Source organism: Muntiacus reevesi, chromosome 22, assembly GCF_963930625.1.
Source record: "Muntiacus reevesi chromosome 22, mMunRee1.1, whole genome shotgun sequence".
NCBI lineage: Eukaryota > Metazoa > Chordata > Mammalia > Artiodactyla > Cervidae > Muntiacus > Muntiacus reevesi.
In genome coordinates, this window is record NC_089270.1 from 26,523,520 (window position 1) to 26,548,394 (window position 24,875).

At 39.3% G+C, this 24,875-nt stretch overlaps 1 protein-coding gene and 1 long non-coding RNA gene across 4 annotated transcripts in view; one reads left to right on the plus strand and one right to left on the minus strand.

Annotated features, from left to right (window-relative positions):
* EREG (epiregulin) overlaps positions 1–1,000 on the minus strand; it is a 19,921-nt gene extending 18,921 nt beyond the window's left edge. Inside the window, exon 1 of one of the 3 annotated variants that reach the window (XM_065914516.1) lies at positions 779–1,000. In XM_065914516.1, coding sequence (XP_065770588.1) covers positions 779–827 — 49 coding nt within the window. In that variant the 5' untranslated portion in view covers positions 828–1,000. The remainder of the gene's footprint in view (positions 1–778) is intronic. The other 2 variants (XM_065914517.1, XM_065914515.1) reach the window with 2 other exon arrangements.
* Positions 219–24,424, plus strand: LOC136152948 (uncharacterized). Its single transcript, XR_010660302.1, has 3 exons — positions 219–837; positions 19,390–19,539; positions 21,654–24,424. It is a non-coding gene; the product is annotated as an uncharacterized lncRNA (long non-coding RNA).
* The last annotated feature ends 451 nt before the right edge of the window (positions 24,425–24,875 follow it).

A 24,875-nucleotide genomic window follows, 5' to 3' on the forward strand; every position in this document is an offset into this window, starting at 1 on the left:
CAAAACCCTGAATTATGTCAAATAAAAGGCAGGCATTAAAGTACGCTCAGCCAGCGCTCGCGCGCGCGCGTGCGTGCGTGCGTGCGTGTGTGTGTGTGTGTGTGTGCGCGCGCGCGCGCTCAGCCGTGTCCACTACCGGCTACCGAGCGTAATTAACAGCAAGTGATGAGCGCGCGGCCGGCAGGGGAGGCGGGCGGGGAGCCGGAAGCGGCAGGGCCCGCGTGTCCCTGCAGCTCCAGGTGAGCGAGCAGCGTTTCCACCGGTGGAGTCCGGAGCTGCAGCGAAGCCGGCGCCGGCGCCCGCCAGCGCCCCAGGAAGCTGAAGCCCGCTCAATTTAGAAAACTAAAGGCCAGGCGGGAGGAAACCGCTTTTCTTTCCCCAAAGTCTTTATAGGCGCGGGTCTAGTCTCTACTCCCGCCTCCTGTCCCCGCCCTCAGCGCAGTTTTCCCTTGTCTTTGGATTTCTTAGAACTGTCAGATTTTCCTAAGGGGGGAAAAAAAGTCTTTTCAACTTTTTATTTCCCCCAATACGGAGCTGTATTAATTCACGCAGAACACACAGCCCAAGTTCCTTGATCAGCGAAAGGCACGTTGAACACCGCTGCCCGCTCCCCTACCCCATCCCATTCCATCCGCGGCGCGAGGGAAGGACCGGACTCGCCGCCTAAGGAGAGACGTGGCTGGAAGTGGAGGACGCTGGAGTCGGGTGGAAAGTGACAAGTGCCCCCCGGGCCGCCCGAGTCTCGTCCTCTGCGTCGGGCAGGGGGCGGCGGACTCACCCAGGACGAGCAGCAGCGTGGGGACCCGGCGGGCGCGGCGCGGCTCCATCCTCCTCCCGGTGAGCGTGCGCGGGGGCGCGGGGGCTGCGGCGGCTGCGGGAGGCGTCCGGCGGGGCGGCGGCGGCGGCGGCGGCTGGAGCGACGGGGGCCACGCGTCCCTGGGACACCCGGCCCGTGTCTGGCAAGTGAGCTCCACGGCCTCGCGCTGCGACCTTTATTAGTCTGGGGAGTGGCCCGAGTCTCACGAGCGAGCGGGGTGAGGTACACAGTGCCCGCAGTTTCATAATCGGCCCGGGGGAGGAGGGGCCGGAGGACGGTCCGGACGTCATCCTCCCTCTCTGAACACCTGAGAGGGACCGAGGAATGAGAAAATGCCCTTCTCGCGAGCCGGGGACTACTCCCCAAACTTTTCCAGCTCCCTCCCTGGCTCCCGCGGGAGGCGATGGGGAGCGTGGACCAGAAGGGTTGGTTTGTGGGGTCACCTGCCTCCCGGATGGTGGGTGGTTTGGGTTGCTCTGGGTGACGGGCGTTAGCTTGAGTCAGTCCCTCGGCCAGGGCTGGAGCTCCCAGTTCGTGCTTTTGGAGAGCTGCGTGAGTGTGTGATGTGTTAGTGACTTATGGACGTTCTTGAAATTTGTCTGTAGCTCCTTGTATTCACACCCGCCACCGTCCAGAGGTGTGTCCGTGTGTGTGTGTGTGTGTGTGTGTGTGTGTGTCTACACTTTCCTTTGCAGCCCCTCTGCTTCCAGCGTGCAGCGAGCATTTAAGGCTTCCAAATGTAGTGATCATGAAGAAAAGCCCCTAAATGATGCTTCCCCCATCGATCAACCTACTGCTGTGAATTTAACTTCCCTGAATTTTGCCTTCATGCTGTCACCGTTCTGTACAAAATCTTTCAATGACTTCCCATTGCCTTTTGGAGAAGGCCAGACACACTTGTGAACTCAACAGACTCCACTTCAACTCCTGCTAGTTCACCAGACAAGCTGTCTAGCCGCAGTCAGACTGGGAAACTCACTCTGCCTTTTCTTATTCCCACTGTCCTCCCTGAGCCAGCGGAGTCCCAGTTTGGAGAAATGGAGCTGGTCAAGCCTATTCACTTTCATGGTTCTCCTCAAAGGCCTGGATTGCTGGGGCCTCTCTCTCCATTCTGATCTGTCACAGCTTGTGTTGTTTATCTTTCCGCTAGACTAGATATAGAATTTTAGATGGTTACTTTGCACCTGATGAAACTACTTTGAATTAACTTTTCTAGTTTGTCAGTCCTGTCTTTGGATCTGCATGAATGAATGAATTGCCTTTCTTGTTGTTGAATTTATCCTGTAGGTCCTAAAAACAGTGAATTAATATAGCAGTACTGACAGCGTATGCTGTGACGTGTTTAGTTGTTCAGTTGTGTCCGACTCTTTGCGACCCCATGGACTATAGCCTACCAGGCTATAATACTGGAGTGAGTTGCCATGTCCGCCACCAGGGGATCTTCCCAACCCAGGGATCAAACCCAGGTCTCCTGCATTGCAGGAGGATTCTTTACCAGCTGAGCTACCAGGGAAGCCCGAACTTCCCTGACATACTGACAGCATACTTGAATAGAAAATGAAATCTAATATGTTGCTAACTCCTCACTTTTCTTTTATCTTTGTTATTCCTTTCCTTTTTTCTTTCTTCCTTTTTCTTTTTTTCTTTCTTCCTTTCTTTTCATTCTTTCTTCCTTCCTTCCTTCCTCCCTTCTTCCCTCTCTCCCTTCCTTGTTTCCTACTCATTTTCCTTCATATCGATGATGTCCTTTACTGATGTTGGAAGCAAATGTTTCCTCTTTCCCACAGTGGTTAAGATCTTGGGTGCTGGATTTAGACTGTTTGCATGTGAATCCTTGGACAAGTTTTTTAACCACTTTCAGTTTCCTCATATGTAAACGAGGCATATTAATAGTATCTAATTCATAGGAATATAGTGAAAGTGCTTCCCATAGCACCTAGTACAGAGTTGGCACGCATTAAAAATGCCTGTTATGATATGCAGATGCATGTTAGGATGATGGTCAGCATTCAGGAGCTAAGTGAATGAATGTATGGTAAGGTACAAGTAGGATTTCCTGTGCCTCAGGAGTTCCTGAGTTTAACTTCTGAACCCAGCAAGCAAACAAGCAGTAAGTAACTTGTCAATTGCTCTCTTCTAAAAGAATAAATGGAACCAAGAAAGATAATCCTGGAGGTGGGTTAGCTTTATGGAACATTGCTAGGGATCACAAATTTGGTAAGTTAGAATTGGGAAAAGGGACAGCTGGTTCATGATGGTTTTTGTTTTACAAACTGGATCTGGAAAAGAACTAGCCCTCAAGTGTCTGAAAAGCTAAAGCAGAATTCAGTGGAAAGAATGAGGGCTCAGCTGGAAGTATGTCATTATTTTGCACAGCGGCCGCTGTCAAGTACTTACAAACAGTGACAGGAAGAAGACTGTCTTAGTCCTAATTTATGTCATATTTCAGTAAATACAGTGTCGTGGTGTGTACGCAAAAGAAGGATGGGGTGGGAACAGATTGGAAAAAATGGGGTCACGCGACAACAGTCAGCTCTTTGGTATTGATATCTGGGGAGGAATTTTTTTCATTTCGTAGCTGATGCCTGCAAGCAGGAGATACCATCATCATGAAAAAATCCCTGTGCTTCTCCCAAAATTTTCCACAGCAATGTGCTCCTCTACAAGCTGATTTCACGTGGTGTGAAGAAATCTTCTCTTTATTGGTTTTATGTTTACCCAATTTTCTAGCCATTAGCTTTCAAGAATGACTCTGTCATGACACATCAGGGAAGACCGGCCGCTGCCTCCGCAGAACAGTCTTGTTTTTTTTTTTTTGATAATTGGGAACCATTTTCATTAATATTTTATTTAAATGTATAAACATAGTATCAAGCATGATCATAATTCCTCTTAAAGGCCCCCAACACATTTCAGGCAGGACAGTTTGGCAATCAAGGAAATGATCAAGTTGTATAGAATTTTCCAACTGGCAGTGACTTTAAGACATCAACCAGGTCAGCAATTCCCAACCCAAGCGGTTTGGGGATTTTTTCTCAAAAACTTAGTAAATGTAAATAATATTTATAGTCTGATATCTATCTCATACTGTTTTTTAAATGTATTGAGGATTGTGATTGTTAAAGTGTATTCATTTTAAATTAATAATGAATCCAAGGTGGCTTGCTGGTACATGTATTTTAATTGATACATAACAAGCATATTACCTCTGTCAGATGGGGCTGTGTGGCATTAAAAGGGGTCCCCTTAGCAGAATTAGGAAGCCCTGGACTGGCATCATCCACACATCCTAAACTGCATACACAGGCCCTAAACTGATATCAGGTGTAAACCTACTACACACCGTAGCCAGATCGAGCCCTGGACCAGACCCAAAAGCTAGCATTTAGCCTTAGACAAGAACAGATGAAACTTCATAATTCTTCTCCCATCACTTGCTTCTTTGGGACTGCAACTGGCACTTCTTTATTATGAAATTAATGATTTTCAAACTAACAACAGAGCATACCTACTTCAGTGAATTAGCTTTTATATAACAAAATGTTTATAATTTTTTGTTAGGTAATCCTTAGCAAGAACCACTGCCATGGAGTGGTATTAGATTGCTTTTTTAAAAATAATGTATTTTAAAAAATTTATTTATTTTTTAATTGAAGGATGATTGCTTTCCAGAATTTTATTTTTTTCTGTCAAACAGGAACATGAATCAGTCATAGGTTGCTTTTTTTAACAATAAAGGTGTTGAAAAATATAGAAAAGTGTTTGAGATAAAGCTATTAAATTTAATATATAAAATATGAGTCCTGGAATGTGAATTCCGTTGTGTCATGGTAACTTTTGAAAAAAAAAAAAGGTTTTGTTCTAAGTTTAGCCAAATACGAATCATACCTTAGCAAGTTCCACTTGAATGAAGAATTTATGTCTTTCATGATAATTATTTAAATGTAGATTAAATAGTATCTTATAAAGTACAAACAAAACACACATTTCCAAGCAAAATTCTAGGCTCCATATTTCCTTGTAGTCTCTGTGGAACTGTGACTGTTTAGCTTTTCTCGTTTTTTAAGAAAAGTATTTACTTATTTGGCTGGGCCAGATCTTAGTTGTGGCATGCAAATTCTTAGGTGTGGCATTTTGATCTAGGTCTCTGACCAGGGACTGAACCCGGGGCCCCCTGCACTGAGAGCATGGGGTCTTAGCCACTGGACCACCAGGGAAGTCCCCTAGCTTTTCTCCTTGACTGAAAATTAACCAACTGCCATGCTTTTTCATTGATTCATTTATTCATATTGTATCCTATTAGGGACCAAGTAGAGAAAGGAGGAACTTATATTGAATGTAGTGATCCTCTCTTTGTTTAAATATGTCTTATCATAGATTTTTTTAAAAAGTCATTGTCTTCTGGACTAATCCATTCTTATCGGAGGATTACTTTGAAAATTCAGAAAGGAAAATGTCCTTGTGTTTCTTCCGATATATGCAGAGGTAGAAGAAAGTAAAAATTTAGCAAGTTTTAAAGTCTAATTAATAGTAAACTATAATTTTTCATTAACTGGCCTGATAATTTGAGTTTTCTTAAACCAAAAATGATTCCAAAACATGTAAAAATTTACATACCATTTGAACAGTGAGTTGTGTGGATGGCTGAGTGATTAGATGAGTGAATTCACTAAAAGACAGTATCTTGCTTGTGGTTCTGTTTTGATTCAGAACTATAGGTGGGAAGGAACATGAAAGTAGTGGATATTTGTTTTTAAATCTAAATCAGAATGTGCCTAATAATAATAACGGTAGCATTTATATACCTAACGTTTTTAACTCGTTAGGTAGTTTAAAATATAATTGCTTATTTATTCCCCTAAATAACCCTGTGAGGTGAGTACATTTTTATTTCTATTTTACAGATGAGACTAAGGCAGAAAGACTGAGGAATTTGTTCAAGGCCCTTCAGCTCATGAACAACAGGAGACAGAATTCAAACCAAGCAGCCTGACTCCAGGCAACACCAACTCTTTCACCATCATCACACTGTATTGCTTTTACCCATAGCAACATCTGGTTCACTGAAAGTAGTGTTTCTTTTTCTTTTTTTTAATTAATTTATTTTTTAATTGAAGGATAATTTCTTTACAGAATTTTGTTGTTTTCTGTCAAGCCTCAACATGAATCAGCCATAGGTATACGTATATCCCCTCCCTTTTGAACCCTTCCATCTCCCTCCCCACCCTACCCCCAAGGTTGATACAGGGCCCCTGTTTGAGTTTCCTGAGCCATACAGCAAATTCCCTTTGGCTGTCTATTTTACATATGGTAATGTAAGTTTCCATTTACAGTGTTTTCTCTATGTGCATTGCTTTCATATATTTTCACTAAAATCCATGTTTCTGGAGTTTCTAGTCTCAGAGTATTTGCATAGAGCGTTCACGTCCTTTTGCAGATAGTTTTGATTCTCTTTCCAAGGAGAATGTCGCATATTATTGCTTTCCTATTAAGAAGGAAATCAGGTATGTCAGTCTTCCAGCTTCCATCGCCAAAGCATTTGTTCATCTTCCTTTTTTATAGTCCATCATGCTTATGTAAAACCTTTTGGTCTAAAAATGCCCCATTGAGAATACCACGTGTGAATTTTATCAACAGCATCCTCTGAAAAATCATTCAGTAATCACAAAATATAAGAAAAAGACAGATGCTATTTGATATTAGGAATCTGACATCTGAAGCTGCCGCTTCTTGTATTTGTCTTGAGCTGTGACCTAGTAATAGAAGAGCCTCCCTTTCTGTCACTTATGCATACCCACAGAGCATTAATTACACACGCAGTGATGATGAATTAGGAATGCAGCCATCCCTACTTAAAGTACTGCTATTTCAAGTTTAGCTAATGCCTAGTAGCATGGGATCATACATCACCTACACTGGTGCTGCTACTTCTTAATCAATGTCCTACAGTTAAAATGTTAACTTTCATAAAGACATTGGTTCAACAATCATTCAATAAGCATTTTATGTGTCATACATCATCAGCCTTTGAGAAACTTCCCAGCTTCTAAATAATCTGTGTGATTATTGCAATGATTGCATATGAACTTATGTAGTTTCATAAATACTCAATTTAATGCCCTTCTTGCTTCTCTTTCCTCAGCTATTTAAAGGCCTCCTCAGACGACCATTTTGAGTTTTTTGCATTTCTTTTTCTTGGAGATGGTTTTGCATACTGCCTCCTATACAGTGTTTTGAACCTCCATCCATAGTTCTTCAGGCACTTGGTCTGCTGGATCTAATCCCTTGAATCTATTTGTCACTTCTACTGTGTAATTGTAAGGGATTTGATTTAGGTTATACTGAGACGGTAAAGCGTGTGCCTACAATGCGGGGTTCAATGCCTGTGTTTGGAAGATTTTCTGGAGAAGGAAATGGCTACCCACTCCAGTATTCTTGCCTGGAAAATCCCATGGACAGAGGAGCCTGGTAGGCTATAGTCAGTCTGTGGGGTCGCAAAGAGTTGGACACGACTGAGCGACTTCACTTTCATACCTAAATGGCTACTTTCCCTACTTTTTTCAATTTAAGTCTGAATTTTCAATAAGAAGTTCATGATCAGAGTCAAGTCAGCTCCCAGTCTAGTTTTTGCTGACGGTATAGAACTTTTCCATCTTTGGCTGCAAAGAATATAATCAATCTGATTTCAGTATTGATCATCAGGTGTGTCCATGTGTAGAGTGGTCTCTTGTGTTGTCAGAAGAGGGTGTTTGCTATGACCAGTGCATTCTCTTGGCAAAGCTCTTTGTTAGGCTTTTCCCTGCTTTATTTTGTACTCCATGGCCAAATTTTCTTGCTACTCCAGAGATCTCTTGAATTTCTACTTTTACCTTCCAGTTCCCTGTGATGAAAATGACATCATTTTTTGGTGTTCTAGAAGGTCTTGTAGGTCTTCATAGAAGTGTTCAGCTTCTTCAGCATTAGTGTTGGAGCATAGACTTGGATTACTGTGATATTGAAGGCTTAGCCTTGGAGACTTATAGCGATCATTCTTCTGTTTTGAGTTTGCCCTAGGTACTGCATTTCTCTTTTGTTGACTCTAATGGCTACTCCATTTCTTCTAAGGGATTCTTGTCCACAGTATAGATATAATGGTCACCTGAATTAAATTCACCCATTCTGGTCCATTTTGGTTCACTGATTCCTAAAATAGAGGAAAACAATAGAATGGAAAAGACTAGAGATCTCTTCAAGAAAATTAGAGATACCAAGGGAACATTTAATGCAAATATGGGCACAATAAAGGACAGAAATGGTATGGGCCTAACAGAAGCAGAAGATATTAAGAAGAGGTGGCAAGAATACACAGAAGAACTATACAAAAAAGATCTTAATGACCCAGAGAACCACAATGGTGTGATCACTTACCTAGAACCAGGTATTTTGGAGTGCAAAGTTAAGTGGGCCTTAGGAAGCATCACTATGAACAAAGCTAGTGAAGGTGATGGAATTCCAGCTGAGCTATTTCAATTCCTAAAAGATGAGGCTGTTTAAGTATTCAGTATGCCAGTAAATTTGGAAAACAGCAGTAGCCACAGGACTGAAAAAGGTCAGTTTTCATTCCAATCCCAAAGAAAGGCAGTGCCAGAGAATGTTCAAACTATCGCACAATTGCACTCATCTCACACACTAGCAAAGGCTTCAACAGTACGTGGACTGAGAACTTCCAGATGCTCAAGCTGGATTTAGAAAAGGCAGAGGAACTAGAGATCAAATTGCTGACATCTGTTGGCTCATAGAAAACGCAAGAGAGTTCCAGAAAAACATCTATTTCATTGACGATGCTAAAGCCTTTGACTGTATGGATCACAACAAAGCGTGGAAAACTCTCTAAAAAAGATGGAAATACCACCTTACCTGCCTCCCGAGAAACCTGTATGCAGGTCAAGAAGAAACAATTTGAACTGGACATGAAACAACAGACTGGTTCCAAATTGGGAAAGAAGTACATCAAGGCTGTATATTGTCACCCTGCTTATTTAACTTATATACAGAGTATATCATGAGAAATCCCTTGCTGGATAAAGTACAGACTGGAATCAAGATTGCTTGGAGAAATGTCAATCAGTTCAGTTCAGTCGCTCAGTTGTGTCCGACTCTTTGCGAACCCACGGACTGCAGCATGCCAGGCCTCCCTGTCCATCACCAACTCCTGGAGTTTACCCAAACTCATGTTCATTGAGTCGGTGATGCCATCCAACCATCTCATCCTCTGTCGTCCCCTTCTCCTCCTGCCTTCAATCTTTCCCAGCATCAGGGTCTTTTCAAATGAGTCAGCTCATCACATGAGGTCGCCAAAGTATTAGAGTTTCAGCTTCAGCATCAGTCCTTCCAATGAAGATTCAGGACTGATTTCCATTAGGATAGACTAGTTAGATCTCCTTGAAGTCCAAGGGACTCTCAAGAGTCTTCTCCAACACCACAGTTCAAAAGCATCAATTCTTGACTCTCAGCTTTCTCTATAGTCCAACTAACACATCCATACACGACTATTGAAAAAACCATAGCCTTGGCTAGATGGACCTTTGTTGACAAAGCAATGCCTCTGCTTTTTAATATGTTGTCTAGGTTGGTCATAAATTTTCTTCCAAGGAGTAAGTGTCTTTTAATTTCGTGGCTGCAATATCTGCAGTGATTTTGGAGCCCCCCAAAGTAAAGTCTGCCACTGTTTCCACTGTTTCTCCATCTTTTTGTCATTAGGGTGGTGTCATCTGCATATCTGAGGTTATTGATATTTCTCCTGGCAGTCTTGATTCCAGCTTGTGCTTCACCGAGCCCAGCGTTTCTCATGATGTACTCTGCATATAAGTTAAATATGCAGAAATGTCAATAACCTCAGATATGCAGATGGCACAATGCTAATGGCAGAAAGTGAAGAGGAACTAAAGAGCCTTTTGATGAAGGTAAAAGAGGAGAGTGAAAAAGCTGGCTTAAAGCTCAATATTCAAAAGACTTAGATTATGGCATCCAGTCCCATCACTTCATGACAAATAAATGGGGAAACAATGGAAATAGTGAGAGACTTTATTTTCTTGGGCTCCAAAATCACTGCAGATGGTGATTGCAGCCATGAAATTAAAAGACACTTGCTCCTTGGAAGAAAAGCCATGACCAATGTAGACAGCATATTTAAAAGCAGAGACACTACTTTGCCAACAAAGGTCCATCTAGTCAAAGCTATGGTTTTCCCAGTAGTCATGTATGGATGTGAGAGTTGGACTATAAAGAAGGTTGAGTGCCAAAGAATTGATGCTTTTGAATTGTGATGTTGGAGAAGACTCTTGAGCATCCCTTGGACTGCAAGGAGATCAAACCAGTTAATCCTAAAAGAAATCAATACTGAATATTCATTGGAAAAACTGATGCTGAAGCTCCAATACTTTGGCCACCTGATGCAAACGCTGACTTATTAGAAAAGACCCTGATGCTGGGAAAGATTGAAGTCAGGATGAGAAGGGGACAACAGAGGATGAGATGGTTCGATGACATCACTGACTCAATGGACATGAGTTTGAGCAAGCTCTGAGAGATGGTGAAGGGCATGGAAGCCTGGTGTGCTGCAATATATGGGGTCACAAAGAGTCAGACACGACTTAGCAATTGAATAGTAAGAACAGTGTCCTTCTTAGCCATGGAGAAAGGATGAAACATACACAGCCTGAAACCTTCTTGTTGTCAATCTCTTCAAAGATATCTAAATTTATAGCTCAATAAATTTTATCTCAGTTCAGTTTAGTCACTCAGTCGTGTCCAACTCTTTCTGACCCCATGAACCTCAGCATGCCAGACCTCCCTGTCCATCACCAACTCCCAGAGTTTACCCAAACTCATGTCCATTGAGTCAGTGATGCCATCCAACCATCTCATCCTCTGTCGTCCTCTTCTCCTCCTGCCCTCAATCTACTGTTGCCTTATTTCTGTAGACCTTGGATGTAAAGATATCTAGAAGATGGAGTAAAATGCCCCAGAAATCTTAGGAATTGTTTTATGATTACTGTTTTTTCCTGTGTTTAACACTACCACTAACAGATAAGTAAAAAATTGCTAGTGAAGGCAATAAAGCAATAGCTGTTGAAGTCTTCATTTTTATTGCATTGGATATTACTGATAATGCCTGTTAGATTTAGAAAATTATCCCCCCCAAAAATTGCACACAAATTAGATTATATTCTGTCTTGCAATGTATTTTAGTCTGTAAGGAATGATTTGTATAATTGCTAATATTGTATTGTGCCGCTGGCTGGACACTGATTCTCACCCATGGCTACACATTAAAGTCATTGGATAGCTTCAGAAAAAATACTGAACCTGGGGCCTTATTTTCCCAGAGATTCTGATTCATTTATTTTGGGAAGGGCCTCAAATGAATGTATTCTTATAAGCAGAGAGCTTGATGTTTTAACTAAAACATGGAAAGCGAGAACGAATACCGAACCACATGGTTTAGATCCAAGTCCTAGTCCTGACTGAACATAGACTGTTGTGTGATCTCGTGTAGGTCATTTAACAGTTCTGGGCTAGACCTTTTTCATCCTTAAAAGGCAGATTTGAACCACATGATCTCAAAATGGAATAGCTTTCTATGACCTCTGAAATCTGGTACTGATGTGATGGAACCACAACATTGTTATCTCTCAACTATATTTGCTTTTTAAGCACTGAGCAATTTTAGACCTCGGCTGAAATGTCCTAGAGTGATAGCACAGGTAATGTCCTTAGGATATGAAAAAGTAGTTTATCTTCTAAACAGGCTTCTCCAGTTTTCTGAAATCTTACCTTCATCTCCCCTAGGATTTTGGTTTAGGTGTTTTGTTCATTTTTTTCCCTTAGCTTACAACATATGAATCATAAATGCCATGAAAACTATGTGGGGATTTAGAAACTTGAAAATCTTGATCCTGTCGTGGATGGAGAACTGTACTATATATGACCCAAGCCACATTTATGAAGAAAATTTCACTTTTTCTGTTGGAAAGAAGGGGTATATGTGAAATGTGCCAAAAACAAGAAAAGAAAACATTTATGCAAAAAAAAAAAAAAAAAGAAGACACTAAATCAACAGTTGGAAGCCCTAGTTTGTGATGCTAGCTCCTATCATTCCTGAGTCTTTTGACCTTATGACCTTATTTACACTGCCCTAGCCTCATCTGTAAAACCTGTTCCTGTCTTTCACTCATCTCAGTATTTTCATGGGATTCAAATGAGGTTGATTAATAAAATGGTGAGACAGAACTGTAAGATATAATTTTTGACATTAACAAATAATCAGATATTTACTTAGTGTCAAGATATATAAGAGAGTCAAAAAGTTAAAAGGGCAATGGTGATAGTGCTGGATTCCCAAAACACAAGGTGGGTGTTCCAAAGAGGTGCCTGTAGCAGGTGGAGCAATGAGGTCAAGACAGTAGGAATGGAGGAAGAGGTTTGGCAAGAATGAGGTCACCGGTAACCCTTCAGGAGAAAGTTCAGTGTAAAGGAGAAGACAGAAGTCAGATCACAGACATATAATGTCCTGTATTTCTTCTAATACTAAATATCACTGTCAGAGAAGAAGAGTCAGTGGGCCTCACTCAGCGTGGGAAGTTTCACAGCACAAGAGTCCCATAAGTCGTCAAAGCTAAGTGTAAAACTCGTGGAGTAGAGAGAAGTCATTCTTGTAGGCAGGCGTTTGTTTAACCCATGTAGTATTCAAGTGAACCCAATAGAGAAGCCGCTTACTGTGGGCTTTACTATAGCATGCATTTCTCATCTTTTTCTTATTTGGAGGGAAACCTCAAAAATAATTTTCTTCAATATTATATATATATAGATCTAAGAAAGTAACCCTAGAGGAATCAGGAACAAAGTGATTTTCTGAGATCCTGAGATTCTATTAATATATACAGACAATGTCTTTCTCTCCTTATTTAAATGCATTGGTCTCCTATCATTCCTTTCCTGCCGAAACCTAATCCATTATTTGTGGGTGGGAGTGAGGGGGCACAGGTGAAAACATACAACAGGTACTCTATATATAGTACACATACACACACATATGTAATATCTGTTGAATCTTCAGTGAGGGCAAGTAGCTGACTATAGAGAAACAGACATAGATCACCACCTCCAGTCTTTGTATGGTGCCACGGCACTTAAACTGACTTGAGAAATAAATATACCTGTCTTTACCAAAAAAAAAGAAAACTGACTTGAACTTCAGAATGACATAAGATCAAAAATATAATGACATAAGATCAAAAATATAATGACATGGAAGGAATATCCGTCTTATAATTCCTAGTCCCTCTCAGGTTACTCTGGCTCCTGGACTATATATGCAGACTCAGGATTCTTCAAAACTCCCATCATCTCACAAATCAACTCCCCAGACTCCCTGGAACAGCATTAATCTTCCTTTCTCTAAACACACCTCTTAATACATACCTATTTATAAAAATCTAGTTGTCTTTCTACTTTTGTAACAAAGGACTTAGTACTTCAGATCTATCCTTCCTGGGTTAGTGCATCTGCATTCCTAAGAATGTATGAAAAATAAAGCTAAGGGAAACCCAGAATCTCACCAGAAGGGAACCTGAGTTTTACTTGAATCTTGAGCCAGTTTTCTAGAAGCCTCCCTATCCCTCACTTAGATTATGAAGTGTGTTTTGGATTTGGAAAAAATATTACCTGTATACCCATGGGGCTCCAAAAGGAATGGTTGTAAACTGCCCTTCTCTCTGCTTACCCCATGCTGCCGGTCTCATAATGGGTATCATGGCATCTTAACATGAAACCTGTGCTGTGTTATGTTATCTGTTGTACCAGGCTCTCTAGTGAAAGTAAAAGTGTTAGTCACTCAGTTGTGTCCAACTATTTAAGACCCCATGGACCCTGCCAGGCTCCTCTGCCCATGAACTCTCCAGGTAAGAATTCTCTAGAATGGGTAGCCATTCCCTTCCCCAGGGAATCTTCCCGACCCAGGAATCAAACCCAGGTCTCCTGCTTTGCAGTCAGATTCTTTACCATCTGAGCCACCAGGGAAGGTCTCTGGTGTCTCTGACAAATCCTTGACTTCCAAAATCACAAATCAGTAGAAGACACTCAAAAGGGAAAACTAAATCAAGCACAGCAATGGATACGGACAGACTAAGGATTTGAGAGCAGAAGCTTTGATGTTTATAACTTTTCTACTTACGAGACTTGTGAGTTCAAATACTTTTATGACACTTCAACTCCAGATTCTTGGCATTTCTGCTTGTTTTTTGTCCTGGCTCATGTTCAAATGAGTGTTAACTTTATTATCACTTTCTCTGGGAGCCTTCTCGGATCTTCCTAGGCCATGTCAGGGACTTCCAGTGATGTCTTTTATTACAGTCTGAACTTCCTCCATCGTAAAACTTATCACTTCTTCATGCATTTGCTTCTTGTTTCTCTCATGAAAAGATGAGCTCCATGAGGAAAGGATCAATAGCTATCCTTATTCAATAACTTGGAGTTAAAAATTTTAGAACATTAGCTAGCACATAAATTATACAGTAAGTATGACTGTTGTTAGTGGTGGTTTACAAGTTGTATTTTAAATACCAGATTTTAATATTCTTGAAGTCAAAGTGATGCCTTTCATGTGTTTGGATACTCTGCTATGCCTCCTTTAGTGTCTTGCATATGTGTCTCTGCTCAGCCATGCAGTTGTGTCCGACTCTTTGCGACCCCATGGACTGTAGCCCACCAGGCTCCTCTGTCCATGAAATTTTCCAGGTAAGAGTACTGGAGCAGGTTGCCATTTTCCACTCCAGGTGATCTTCCTGATCCGGGGATCGAACCCATGTCTTTAGTGTCTCCTGTGTCGGCAGGTGGATTCTTTACCACTTCACCACCTGGGAAGTCCTGTCTTGCATATACTAGGCACTAAATATTTAGTTGTTGAATGAATGTGTTGATTACTAAAGCTGAATTCCATATTATATATTAAAGGAAGAGAAGAAAATTACATTGGGACTTGGGTGTCATATATCTGGTAGTGATCCAACATGACTAGGTTAATAATTATTGCCAGCACAAATCCTATTACATTAATGGTGTGCATACTATCTTAATAAGCTCCTGGACCGGTTTTGTTAGATATCTATGAATCAAACTTAGGGCCAGTGGTAAGGAAGACTTGCCCATTAAGCAGGCACTTACCAATGCTTCTGTGCTCTGATCAGTACTATTCACAAGTCACAGCGTCATAGGATAGGTTTGGTGTGGACCGCCAAAGGCCTGTTGAGCGGAAGAAATATCTGAAGTGATTGCCATAAAATGCTGCTTGTTAAAGACTGTAACATCTTGAATCATGCTGAGAACTGGTCAGAGATGACATGAATCATTTTGAGAAAATCCTGCAGCTTAAGGTGCCAAAGAACTCCTTCTGTTAGAAACCCAGCAATTAGGAGCCCAAGCAACACACGACTCTTGTGTTCCACATGAAAAAGACAATTATGCTGAGGGTATTTGGATGCCCATTACTGTGAAAATTAATACAGGCATGATACTGAGCCCTGTATGATAAACACATCCCCAGTGTTATTAAGAGAAATGATATCATACAGTTTCATGAAACTAAGATATTACTCTTGCCATTTGTTACATTTAAAGTATCTGAAATACCTTTATATCTGTGTCTTTGATTTGTGGACTTAACAACTATGATAGAAGGCTTAAGACAACCCAAGTTATTCAACAGTCTTAGATTTAAACTGAACATTTATTTGATAGGGGAAAAGAACATGGTATTTATAATGAATAAATTATAAATACATAAATAAAAATAAATGGCTAAAAAGACTGAGCTTCTTCTTTTTATTACCAACAAAATTTATGCCTCCAACTTCTTCATTGATTTGCATATGTGTGTTCAACCATAACTTTTTTCCTGAATAGAGTTCCATTATATTAGGGTTGGGAGTTTGTCATTTTAAAATTATTTCACCAAGATGTTATGCACTTCATGAGGTTTTATCAACCTCATGAAGCAGCATGGGGTCTGTCAGACTTTTCTTGGTTGGGGCTTACAATAATTTTACATTCTGATGCAGCATACTCAGGAATATATATCTTTTTGAAATAAGTGTATTAAAACCAATATATTAGCTTGTTGAAGTGTGTTGTGATCTCTTCTATTTTATCTTATATGAAAGATACAATGGCCTTCCCAGGTGCCACAAGTGGTAAAGAATTCACCTGCCAGTGCAAGAGATGCAAGAGATGTGGGTTTAATCTCTGAGTCAGGAGGATCCCCTGAAGTAGGAAGTGGCAACCCGCTCCAATATTTCTTGCCTGGAAAATTCCCTGGACAAAGGAGCCTGGCAGTCTACAGTCAATGGGGTCACAAAGAGTTGGACATGACTGAGCATGCTTAGGCCACACGCCACAAAGATATAAGAGTTGAGATTCATTAAAATTTATTTACTGGCACACTAATTGGTTACAGTATGCAATTTAGGAAAATATAGACACATAGATCAGTGATGCTTTAGAGCAGTGGTAAATCCTGTGGATTCTAAAGCCCTAGGGGCTACCTGAATGGGGAGGGGTGGTGATGCTGCTCAGAGTTTCTGTCATAGTCAGAAATGGGAGAGAGAATGTGTGTTTTTAGAGTGGATGGATTCCAGGTTCTCACTCCCACTTCTGCTACGTATTGCTCTATATGCAGGTCTTCCACAGAAAATTCCATTTAAAGAAACATATCACTGGGTAAAAGGTTTAACAACTACCTCTGTACATTATAATTTCCTTACCTTATAGGTCAAATCCAGTTATAACAAAAAACACTACTTGTGAAATCACTTTACATAAACTAAAAGCTTTCTTATATGATGTTCTATTTATTTCAAGCAATACTTTATTTAGGCATGGAGTTTCAGTAAAATTAAAGTATTTGACTTGATCCTTTTTACATATATTTATGTATATAATTCAGTTTTGTTTACAACTTTTAAATCTGCATCAGAATTTTGAAATTTATATTGTGGACTTGTGATAAGTCAGTTAGATAATTTACACGAATTTTGCTCAGAATTCAGTGCTAAGTTTTGACCACTGTTTTGGTTTCTGGTAAGTGAAGACATTCTCCTCTTCTTTTTATTTCTTGACCACACATTGCAGTATCTTTGTTCCCTGCACCAGGGACTCAACTTGGGACTATGGCAGTGAAAGCTCTTTTTGAAAATTAATTAAAATAATTTTTTATTAGCCTATAGTTGCGTTGCAGTATTGTGTTATTCTCTGCTCTATGGCAAAGTGAACCAGCTATATGTACACATATGTCCCCTCTTTTGGATGGATTTTCTTCCCATTTATATCACCACAGAGCCCTGAGTAGAGGTCCCTGAACTATAGAGTAGGTTCTCATTAGTTACTGGTTTTATACATAGTAGCGTATATATGCCAGTCCCAGTCTCCTAAGTCATCCCACTTGCCAGATCCATACATTTGTTTTCTGCATCTGTGTCTCTGTTTCTGCTTTGCAAATAAGTTTATCTGTGTCATTATTCTAGATTCCACATATATGCAATATTATTATTATTTTATTTTTTTCTCAGTGAAAGTGCTGAGTCTTAACCACTGGACTGCCAGGGAATTCCCAGACATTCTTTTCCTTAAGAGTCCGGATATTTTATTTATTGCTCTACTCTTCATGCCTTTTTAAATAAAGAATACTTCATTTCAGTGGAAAGGAAAAAAATAAAATATTGTTTTAGATTTTATCCATCTGTCAGGAATGGGAACAGATCAATCTCAGAGAGAAATGGGGTGTTTCAAGGGCAAAGGTGACTTCCCATAATTTTAAACTAATTTAAAAGCGTTAGAAATGATTATTAGAACTTCCTAAAGTCATGTTAGTCTAAGATGGATGACACAAAGCCAGTGTTTAGAAGTGACTCAAGACTGGGATGTGGATGAGGGAGGGAGAGGGGACTATGAAGCACAAGAAGAGGCAGAAATTGTATTTATGAAATATTTACTATGTGTGAAGCATTAAGTGTATTATACATATTCCTCCTTTTAATCCTCACATTAGCCTACTGGGTAGACATAATAATCCCTGATATACTGATGAGAACCTGAAGGTTACATAACGTTTCCAAGATCAAGCAGTGGTGGAGCTGGAATTTGAAAATAGGTTTGTCAGATTTCAAATCCCTGGTCTTCCCAGATGTTCCTTGGGATGCCAAGACTGTTCTGTTTCTGCCTGGTTTCTGTAAATTGCCCTTCGACTCCTCCCCAAACACCAGTTCTCACCGATCAGATCTGAATCCCGTCACTTTCCATCCTCTCCATCTCCTCAGTCCTCTCATAGTCAATCCCTTTGTGCCTCCTCCTCCTGATTGGGGGCCTGTCTCACCCTGCAGACTCAGCACTCTTTGCCCCACTTGTTCCTCGGCTTCCACTCAACCCCAGGTTAATTGGAATTTTTAACTATGCAATGTAAGGCTACCTTAGGTTAGCAAGCCCCTTGGTTTAAAGTAATACCAGAACCCCACTTTGATAATCATGCAATAAAGAGTGAAGAACCCACCTGCAATATGGGAGATCTTAGAGGTGCCAGTTTGATCCCTGGGTTGGGGAGATCCCCTGAGGGAGGAGATGGCAACCCACTCCAGTATTTTTGCCTGGAGAATCCCATGGACGGAGGAGACTGTGGTCTCAGTTCAGTTCAGTTCAGTTGCTCAGTCGTGTGAGTCGTGTCCACATTGTCTCTCTTTTTTATCTTCTTAATAATTACTCTATTATTTCCATGGCCTGCAGTTTTTAGTGCTATTAGCATGCAGTTTATATTTACTATCAGAAACTTAATACTGAGTTTTTCTTTTAAGTTGTGCTGTGTGCGCTAAGTCACTTCAGTTGTGTCTGACTCTTTGCAACCCTATGGACTGTAGCCCACCAGGCTCCTCTGTCCGTGGGATTCTCCAGGCAAGAATACCGGAGTGGTTGCCATTCCCTTCTCCAAGGGATCTTCCTGACCCAGGGATCCAACCTGGCTCTCTTATGCCTCCTGCATTGGCAGACAGGTTCTTCACTACTAGTGCCACCTTCTTTTAAGTTGGGGAACAAATAGCAGAAGAAATGGTAGTGATCAGATTATACAGATACTTCAGGGGTGTCGAATGGGGAGGGCCTCAGATATCTTCCTCTCACATTTACCACAATAGCAGGTCACCTTTTAATCTTTTCACTGGACTTATATGTCAGCTATTGTTACAAGCATTGACTCCACTGATTTAGACACAAAGCACCGCAAAACCACACAACTTACAAAACACCATTGTCAGCCACTTTGGCAGCTGAATCAGACTATCATTTTAATACAACAGTTACGATTTGAGAGCTTCATGGGGCTCTTTTATCAAGGTTGGGCCAGCTTTCAGGTCAGTCTTTGAAGTCATTTTTACAATTTTTGGCAGACCTTGTTGATATCTTGCATTATAGTGTGAGATGACCTCTTGTAAAACTAATTCGGAACCAAAATTTCTTTTTAAAATAATTGATCTTTCTCTTCCATTGTCCTTTAGGTGTGAAGTAGGTTACACTGGTGTCCGGTGTGAGCATTTCTTTTTAACCGTCCAAAAACCTCTGAGCAAAGAATATGTGGCTTTGACCGTGATTCTTGTTATCTTGTTCCTTGTCATAGTTGCTGGTTCCATATACTACTTCTGCAGATGGTAAGCCAGTGTTTTTGTTTTTTAACACTCTGCTTTTGTAAATTACCTTTATACAAGACACACAAACTGGGTAAAAACATGGCAAAGTATTATTTAGTGGGAAAAGACAGACTCTGCACTAAAGATATTTTTAAGGAAGTTTCAGCAACAGAGCATCTGGACTTGACTCTATTTTGGGCTCTGTTATTTATTACCTCTGTGACCTTATACAACTTAAACTAAGAGTATCAGTTCCTTCCTTTATAAAGTACAAATAGAAATCCTTATTCTACATTAATGACAGGAGTACTATCAGTATTGAGTATAACACAAGCAAAAGAAAATCATAAGGCATCATGCCAGTGTTAAATTTAGCCACTTGTATTTAATTTATTAGATCAAAGTTTGTATTTCATAAAATATATTTTATAAATTAATAACCCTAGAGGCTTAGGATCTTAATATTTAAGGCAGACTAGTAAAAACGAGTGTCCGGATAATTGTTAAGAGCTTACTTTTAAAAATTGTTTCGTCAACTAATAAAAATAAATGAAAAAAAAATAATAGTAAATAAATAAAATAAAAATTGGTTCGTGCCAATCCCTTAAAATTCCATCTTCAACACTCTATATTCGTGTACTGTGCTGTACTGATACATGCTGATAACTGAATGGGCATTGAAACTTTTGACAGTATATCAGATTGTTTTTTAAGGTTAGGATCAGGAATAGTATGACTTAAATAGTGTGTGTGCTCAGTCATATCCAACTGTTTGCGACCCCATAGACTGTAGCTTGCCAGGCTCCTCTGTCCATGGACTTTTCCACGCAAGAATACTGGAGTGGGTTGTCATTTCCTACTGCAAGGGAACATCCTGATCCAGGAATCAAAACTGAGTCTCTTGCATCTCCTGGCTGCATTGGCAGGCTGGCTCTTTACCACCGTGCCACCCAGAAAGCCCTACTGAATAGTAGCTGCCTTTAACATGTCTCCATGAAATCCTTCTTATTTTGGAAGGGCTACAAATTTTTCAGTGTACATTCGAGTGAATTGTACTTTATTTTTGCTGAAAATAATACACTTCTACTTTTGAAGCTCCAAAAATGTTACTTTTACAAGATTAAATTTATTTGGTCTTTGTTTACATCTAAGTATTCATCAAATTATAATACTTTTTAATTAGTTACGATCACATAACTGAATATTATTACAAATGAAACACACCTGAAAGGTCTTTAACTACAATCCTTCCTTTTAGAAAGATGAGAGAGTGAGACCCAGAGAGGTGAACTGACATGCCCTGGCTTGTCTAGTTGACAAGTAGCCAGATCAAGGCTAAACAAAGGTTTTCCTAATTGTGTTTTTCAACTAAGTAAAAACATTATGCAGTTTCTTTAAGTCTACATGATTCATCTTCAAAATGGGTAGAAAATGAACTCAAAGTATTAGGTAGATAGCTTTAATGAATGAGTGAATGAAGATTCTGAACCACTAGATTTATGAATCCTAGCTAGGAGAACTTGCCAGGTTATGCAATCCATTTGTATTTTACTTTTTTCATCTGTAAAATGAGGATGATAATGCTAAGTGTAAAGATAAAATAAATAATGAATATATAGCACTTTAAGTGCTATATACATTATCAGTCACATAGTGATTGCCTGATACATATTAGTTATTTTTACTTTTGTTGGTGATAACATTATATCAATGTGATAGGTAGAATATAATAGTGATATTCAAAGAATTTGTACTTTTTTTCTTATTTGTAATAAGGAAAGAAGGAAGGAAAAGGGAAGGGAAGACAGAGAAAAAGAAAAAAATGGTAACAGTCCAGGATTAAATGTGGTCACATGCTCTCCTGGAATTTTACAATTTTCATGACCATCTGAAAGCCTCTGAGAAGTTCTTTAACTGCATTTCACCATTTCCTCCCAAAATTATTTGTTGAGGGAAACTACTCATTGCTCCCTCCCTTTTTCTCACCTTCAACCTAAACCTGGTTACCTGTGTCATTTTGGAAGCACCATGCTGAAATACCTTTAGAGTCCAAATATTTGTTTCTTTTGTTAGCATACTTTGTTCTTATTACTGTTAACTACAGTGCTAATGATTTCATTTCTGAATGTTTCTAGGTACAGAAATCGAAAAAGTAAAGAACCAAAGAAGGAATATGAAAGAGTGACGTCAGGGGATCCGGCAGTGCCGCAAATCTGAATGGTGCCATTAAGCTTATGGGCAGGATGCACTGCATGGCTGGCTATGTTAATATTCCTATTTTATTAATAATATTTATGTGGGGTCATATGTTAAGTCAACAATGATGTATTTTTTAATATACTAAGAAAAGTTTTTATTTTTGTTTTATTTTTAAGAGATTGCTAATGTATAATGTACACAAAATATTTAATATAAAAGGAAAGTGGATATTTTTGTAAGAAATCCTTTTCTGGGCTAAATGCTTTCCTGAAAACTTTTTGCCTGGTGTACAGTGCATAGGAGTGAGCAATGCCCAGTTCATTGTTTAGAAAGTGTCAGCACGTGACAGATTTCTATAAGCCTAGAATATGGTCAAACCAATTTAATATATTTTTCTACTCCTCGAATCAATGATAATTGGTTTGACTGTATCAGAGTTTGGTGTTTGAGTTGGCACCACTGTGCCATGTATTGAAACAGTAATGCTATGGGAATTGGGGAGAAGCAAATATAGATCTTGGGCTAAACACTACACCCTCTGCTCCCTCCGCTCACACATCCTCGCTGTTTACTGCCTGGAAGGAATGTGCACAGTTCTCTATGTCCATTCACAACTCCTATGGAGAAGAGTCATCCGTCTAATACAGGGGTCCCCAACCCCGGCCCCAGACTGCTCCCAGTCCACAGCTGGTTAGAGATGGGCCACACATCGGGAGGTGAGTGGCAGGCAAGCAAGCAAAGCTTCGTCTGTATTTACAGCCTCTCCCCATCACTCACTTCTCCCTGGTGCATGGAAAAATTGTCCTCCACAAAACCAGTCCCTGGAGCCAAAAAGATTGGGGACTGCTGATCTAATAGATTTTCCCTAAGAAAATGAGTTGAGAAAACTTTTACCATCTTTTATGTAATTTTATGTAAGCTTCACAATGTTCTTTTTTTTTTTTTCAGTACAACATTTTTTTTTTCAAAACAACATTTATACTAGGTAACTGTTGCTCATGAACTAATAAAAACAATCCACACATGAAGCCAAAATTTGTGCTTCTTTTTTGAAGAGTATTTATTTCTATATGAACTTTGCTAAAGAATTCTACAATTAAATCAGAGTCCAAAATTTGATGGACTAAGTGTCAAAGTATAATATAAGACAGTTATTCTATATATGGTCTAAAGAGTTCTAAAAGCATATTTCTGTTTCCCAGTAATATAGTTGAAATCAAATGTGCTGTGTAAAAATATGTTTTAAATCCTACACATCCTTATTGACATCTAATGTATGTAAGGGAGGTCTGCTTATTTTGAGTGATATTGATTGCTTCAAAAAAAATTTATTGACAAACTAAGAAATCATCTGAAATCCATTTATTTTGTTACAAAAGGGAGTCATATTGGTTTATCCTGAGCATTTCAATTCATATTACATAATTAATTGTAAGTGGTTTGGGATGTTAAATATTTATTTAAGGATGCTTAAATAGAGATTAAAAACTAGCCCCTGTAACAGTTAAATTTTTATTTATAATTTGATATTAAATAATAAAAAAGATAGGACACAGACTGCTTTTATGGGTGAAAATTAATTTTAAAAATGTCTTAATGAAGATAATGCTGAGCAAACATTAAAAAACCATTGCTATTAGCTCATGTTTCTTACAAACAATGAAAAAAATTTGGCTCATATTTAGCTTATCTTCCTTATTTTACAAATTTCTCACTATATATATTTCTAGAAAGATCTATCTATATCTAATGTATTGAGACTAAATGCAAACCAATGCATAAATACCTAGATTGTGGCTTCCCACCAAGACCACACAGTAACCCAGTAGACATACTCTGTAACCAAAGAGGCTCTAAGACTGATGCTAAAGATGTAACCTCACAATCAAGATTGGTGTGATATATTAAATATTTAGAATACAATCAAATGCCACTGTTCTTTTGGACATTCTTTGTTCTTATCTCTCTGCCAAAGTCAAAACAAGGAGACAGATGGTGCATTGGGAGGACAGATTTTTATTTTTGAGTCCTGAAAGAGGATTAGTTAAATTCAACTGCTCTGAGGTGTCAGATCAATTTGTATGTACCAAATACATGATACTAGCTTCTAATTTCTGTTGAATTCAGTAATGCAGTTTTTCAAAACTCATGTCTGATCCATTTTGCCATTTTTGCTGCAACAGTCAGTATGTAGACTTTTGGGGAAAAATGTGTTTAACTTGCTGCCCAATACTTTCTGGTTTCTTTCTACTCTTATTCATATGGGAAAACGGGGAGTCACAGCTTTTATATAAACAGTGTTGCTTGAGTAAAATTTAATGTTTTGACTGAAGAATAATTTTATCTAAAACATGCCTGTTATTCAAGTTGGATGAGGTTAAATGTAAGAAAGTGAATTTCTGTCTGCTCTTTTTGCACTCTGTAATTGCACTTTTTAAGTTTGAAGAGCCATTTTGGTATACAGTTTATATTAAAAATGCTATAGAACATAAAGTTGTATCACATGCAGTTTAAAGTAGCTTATTTGACAATGAATTATATCAGAGTACTGAATTGTATCAATTTGTTTGTGTTCAGTATCAGCTTTGATAATTGTGTACCTTAAGATATTGAAGGAGACTATAGATACTTCACAGGATATTATTAATTTTTATTTATTGTTTGTTGGAAACTGGAAAAAACAAAATTGAAAAATAAAAATGCATGAAACACCTTGCACTGAAAATGTCACTGATTGAGTTAGTCTCTTTTGTTTTTTCCATATTACATTAAAGGGCTTAAAAGCAGTGACAGGACTGTAATGTGTTTAAAGACATTGGTTTTAGTTTGGGAAAGCACTTTATAAATTTATCATAGATGATGGCCTACCATAGTGAAGAATTTCTTTGAAATGTAAGGAATTATATTAGTTATAAAATTCTAGATGTTAGTATATTTGAAAAGAATATTTTTAGAGAGTAGTTGTTGTATAGCATAGGCAGCTCAGCTCACTGCTCTGTGATGAGCTAGATGGGTGGGATGGGGAGGTGGCAGGAAGGTCCAAGAGAGAGGGCATATATGTACACACATGACTGTACATATGTATGCACACATATATGTACACATGACTGTACATACATATGCAAACATATATGTACACACATGACTGTGTACACAGT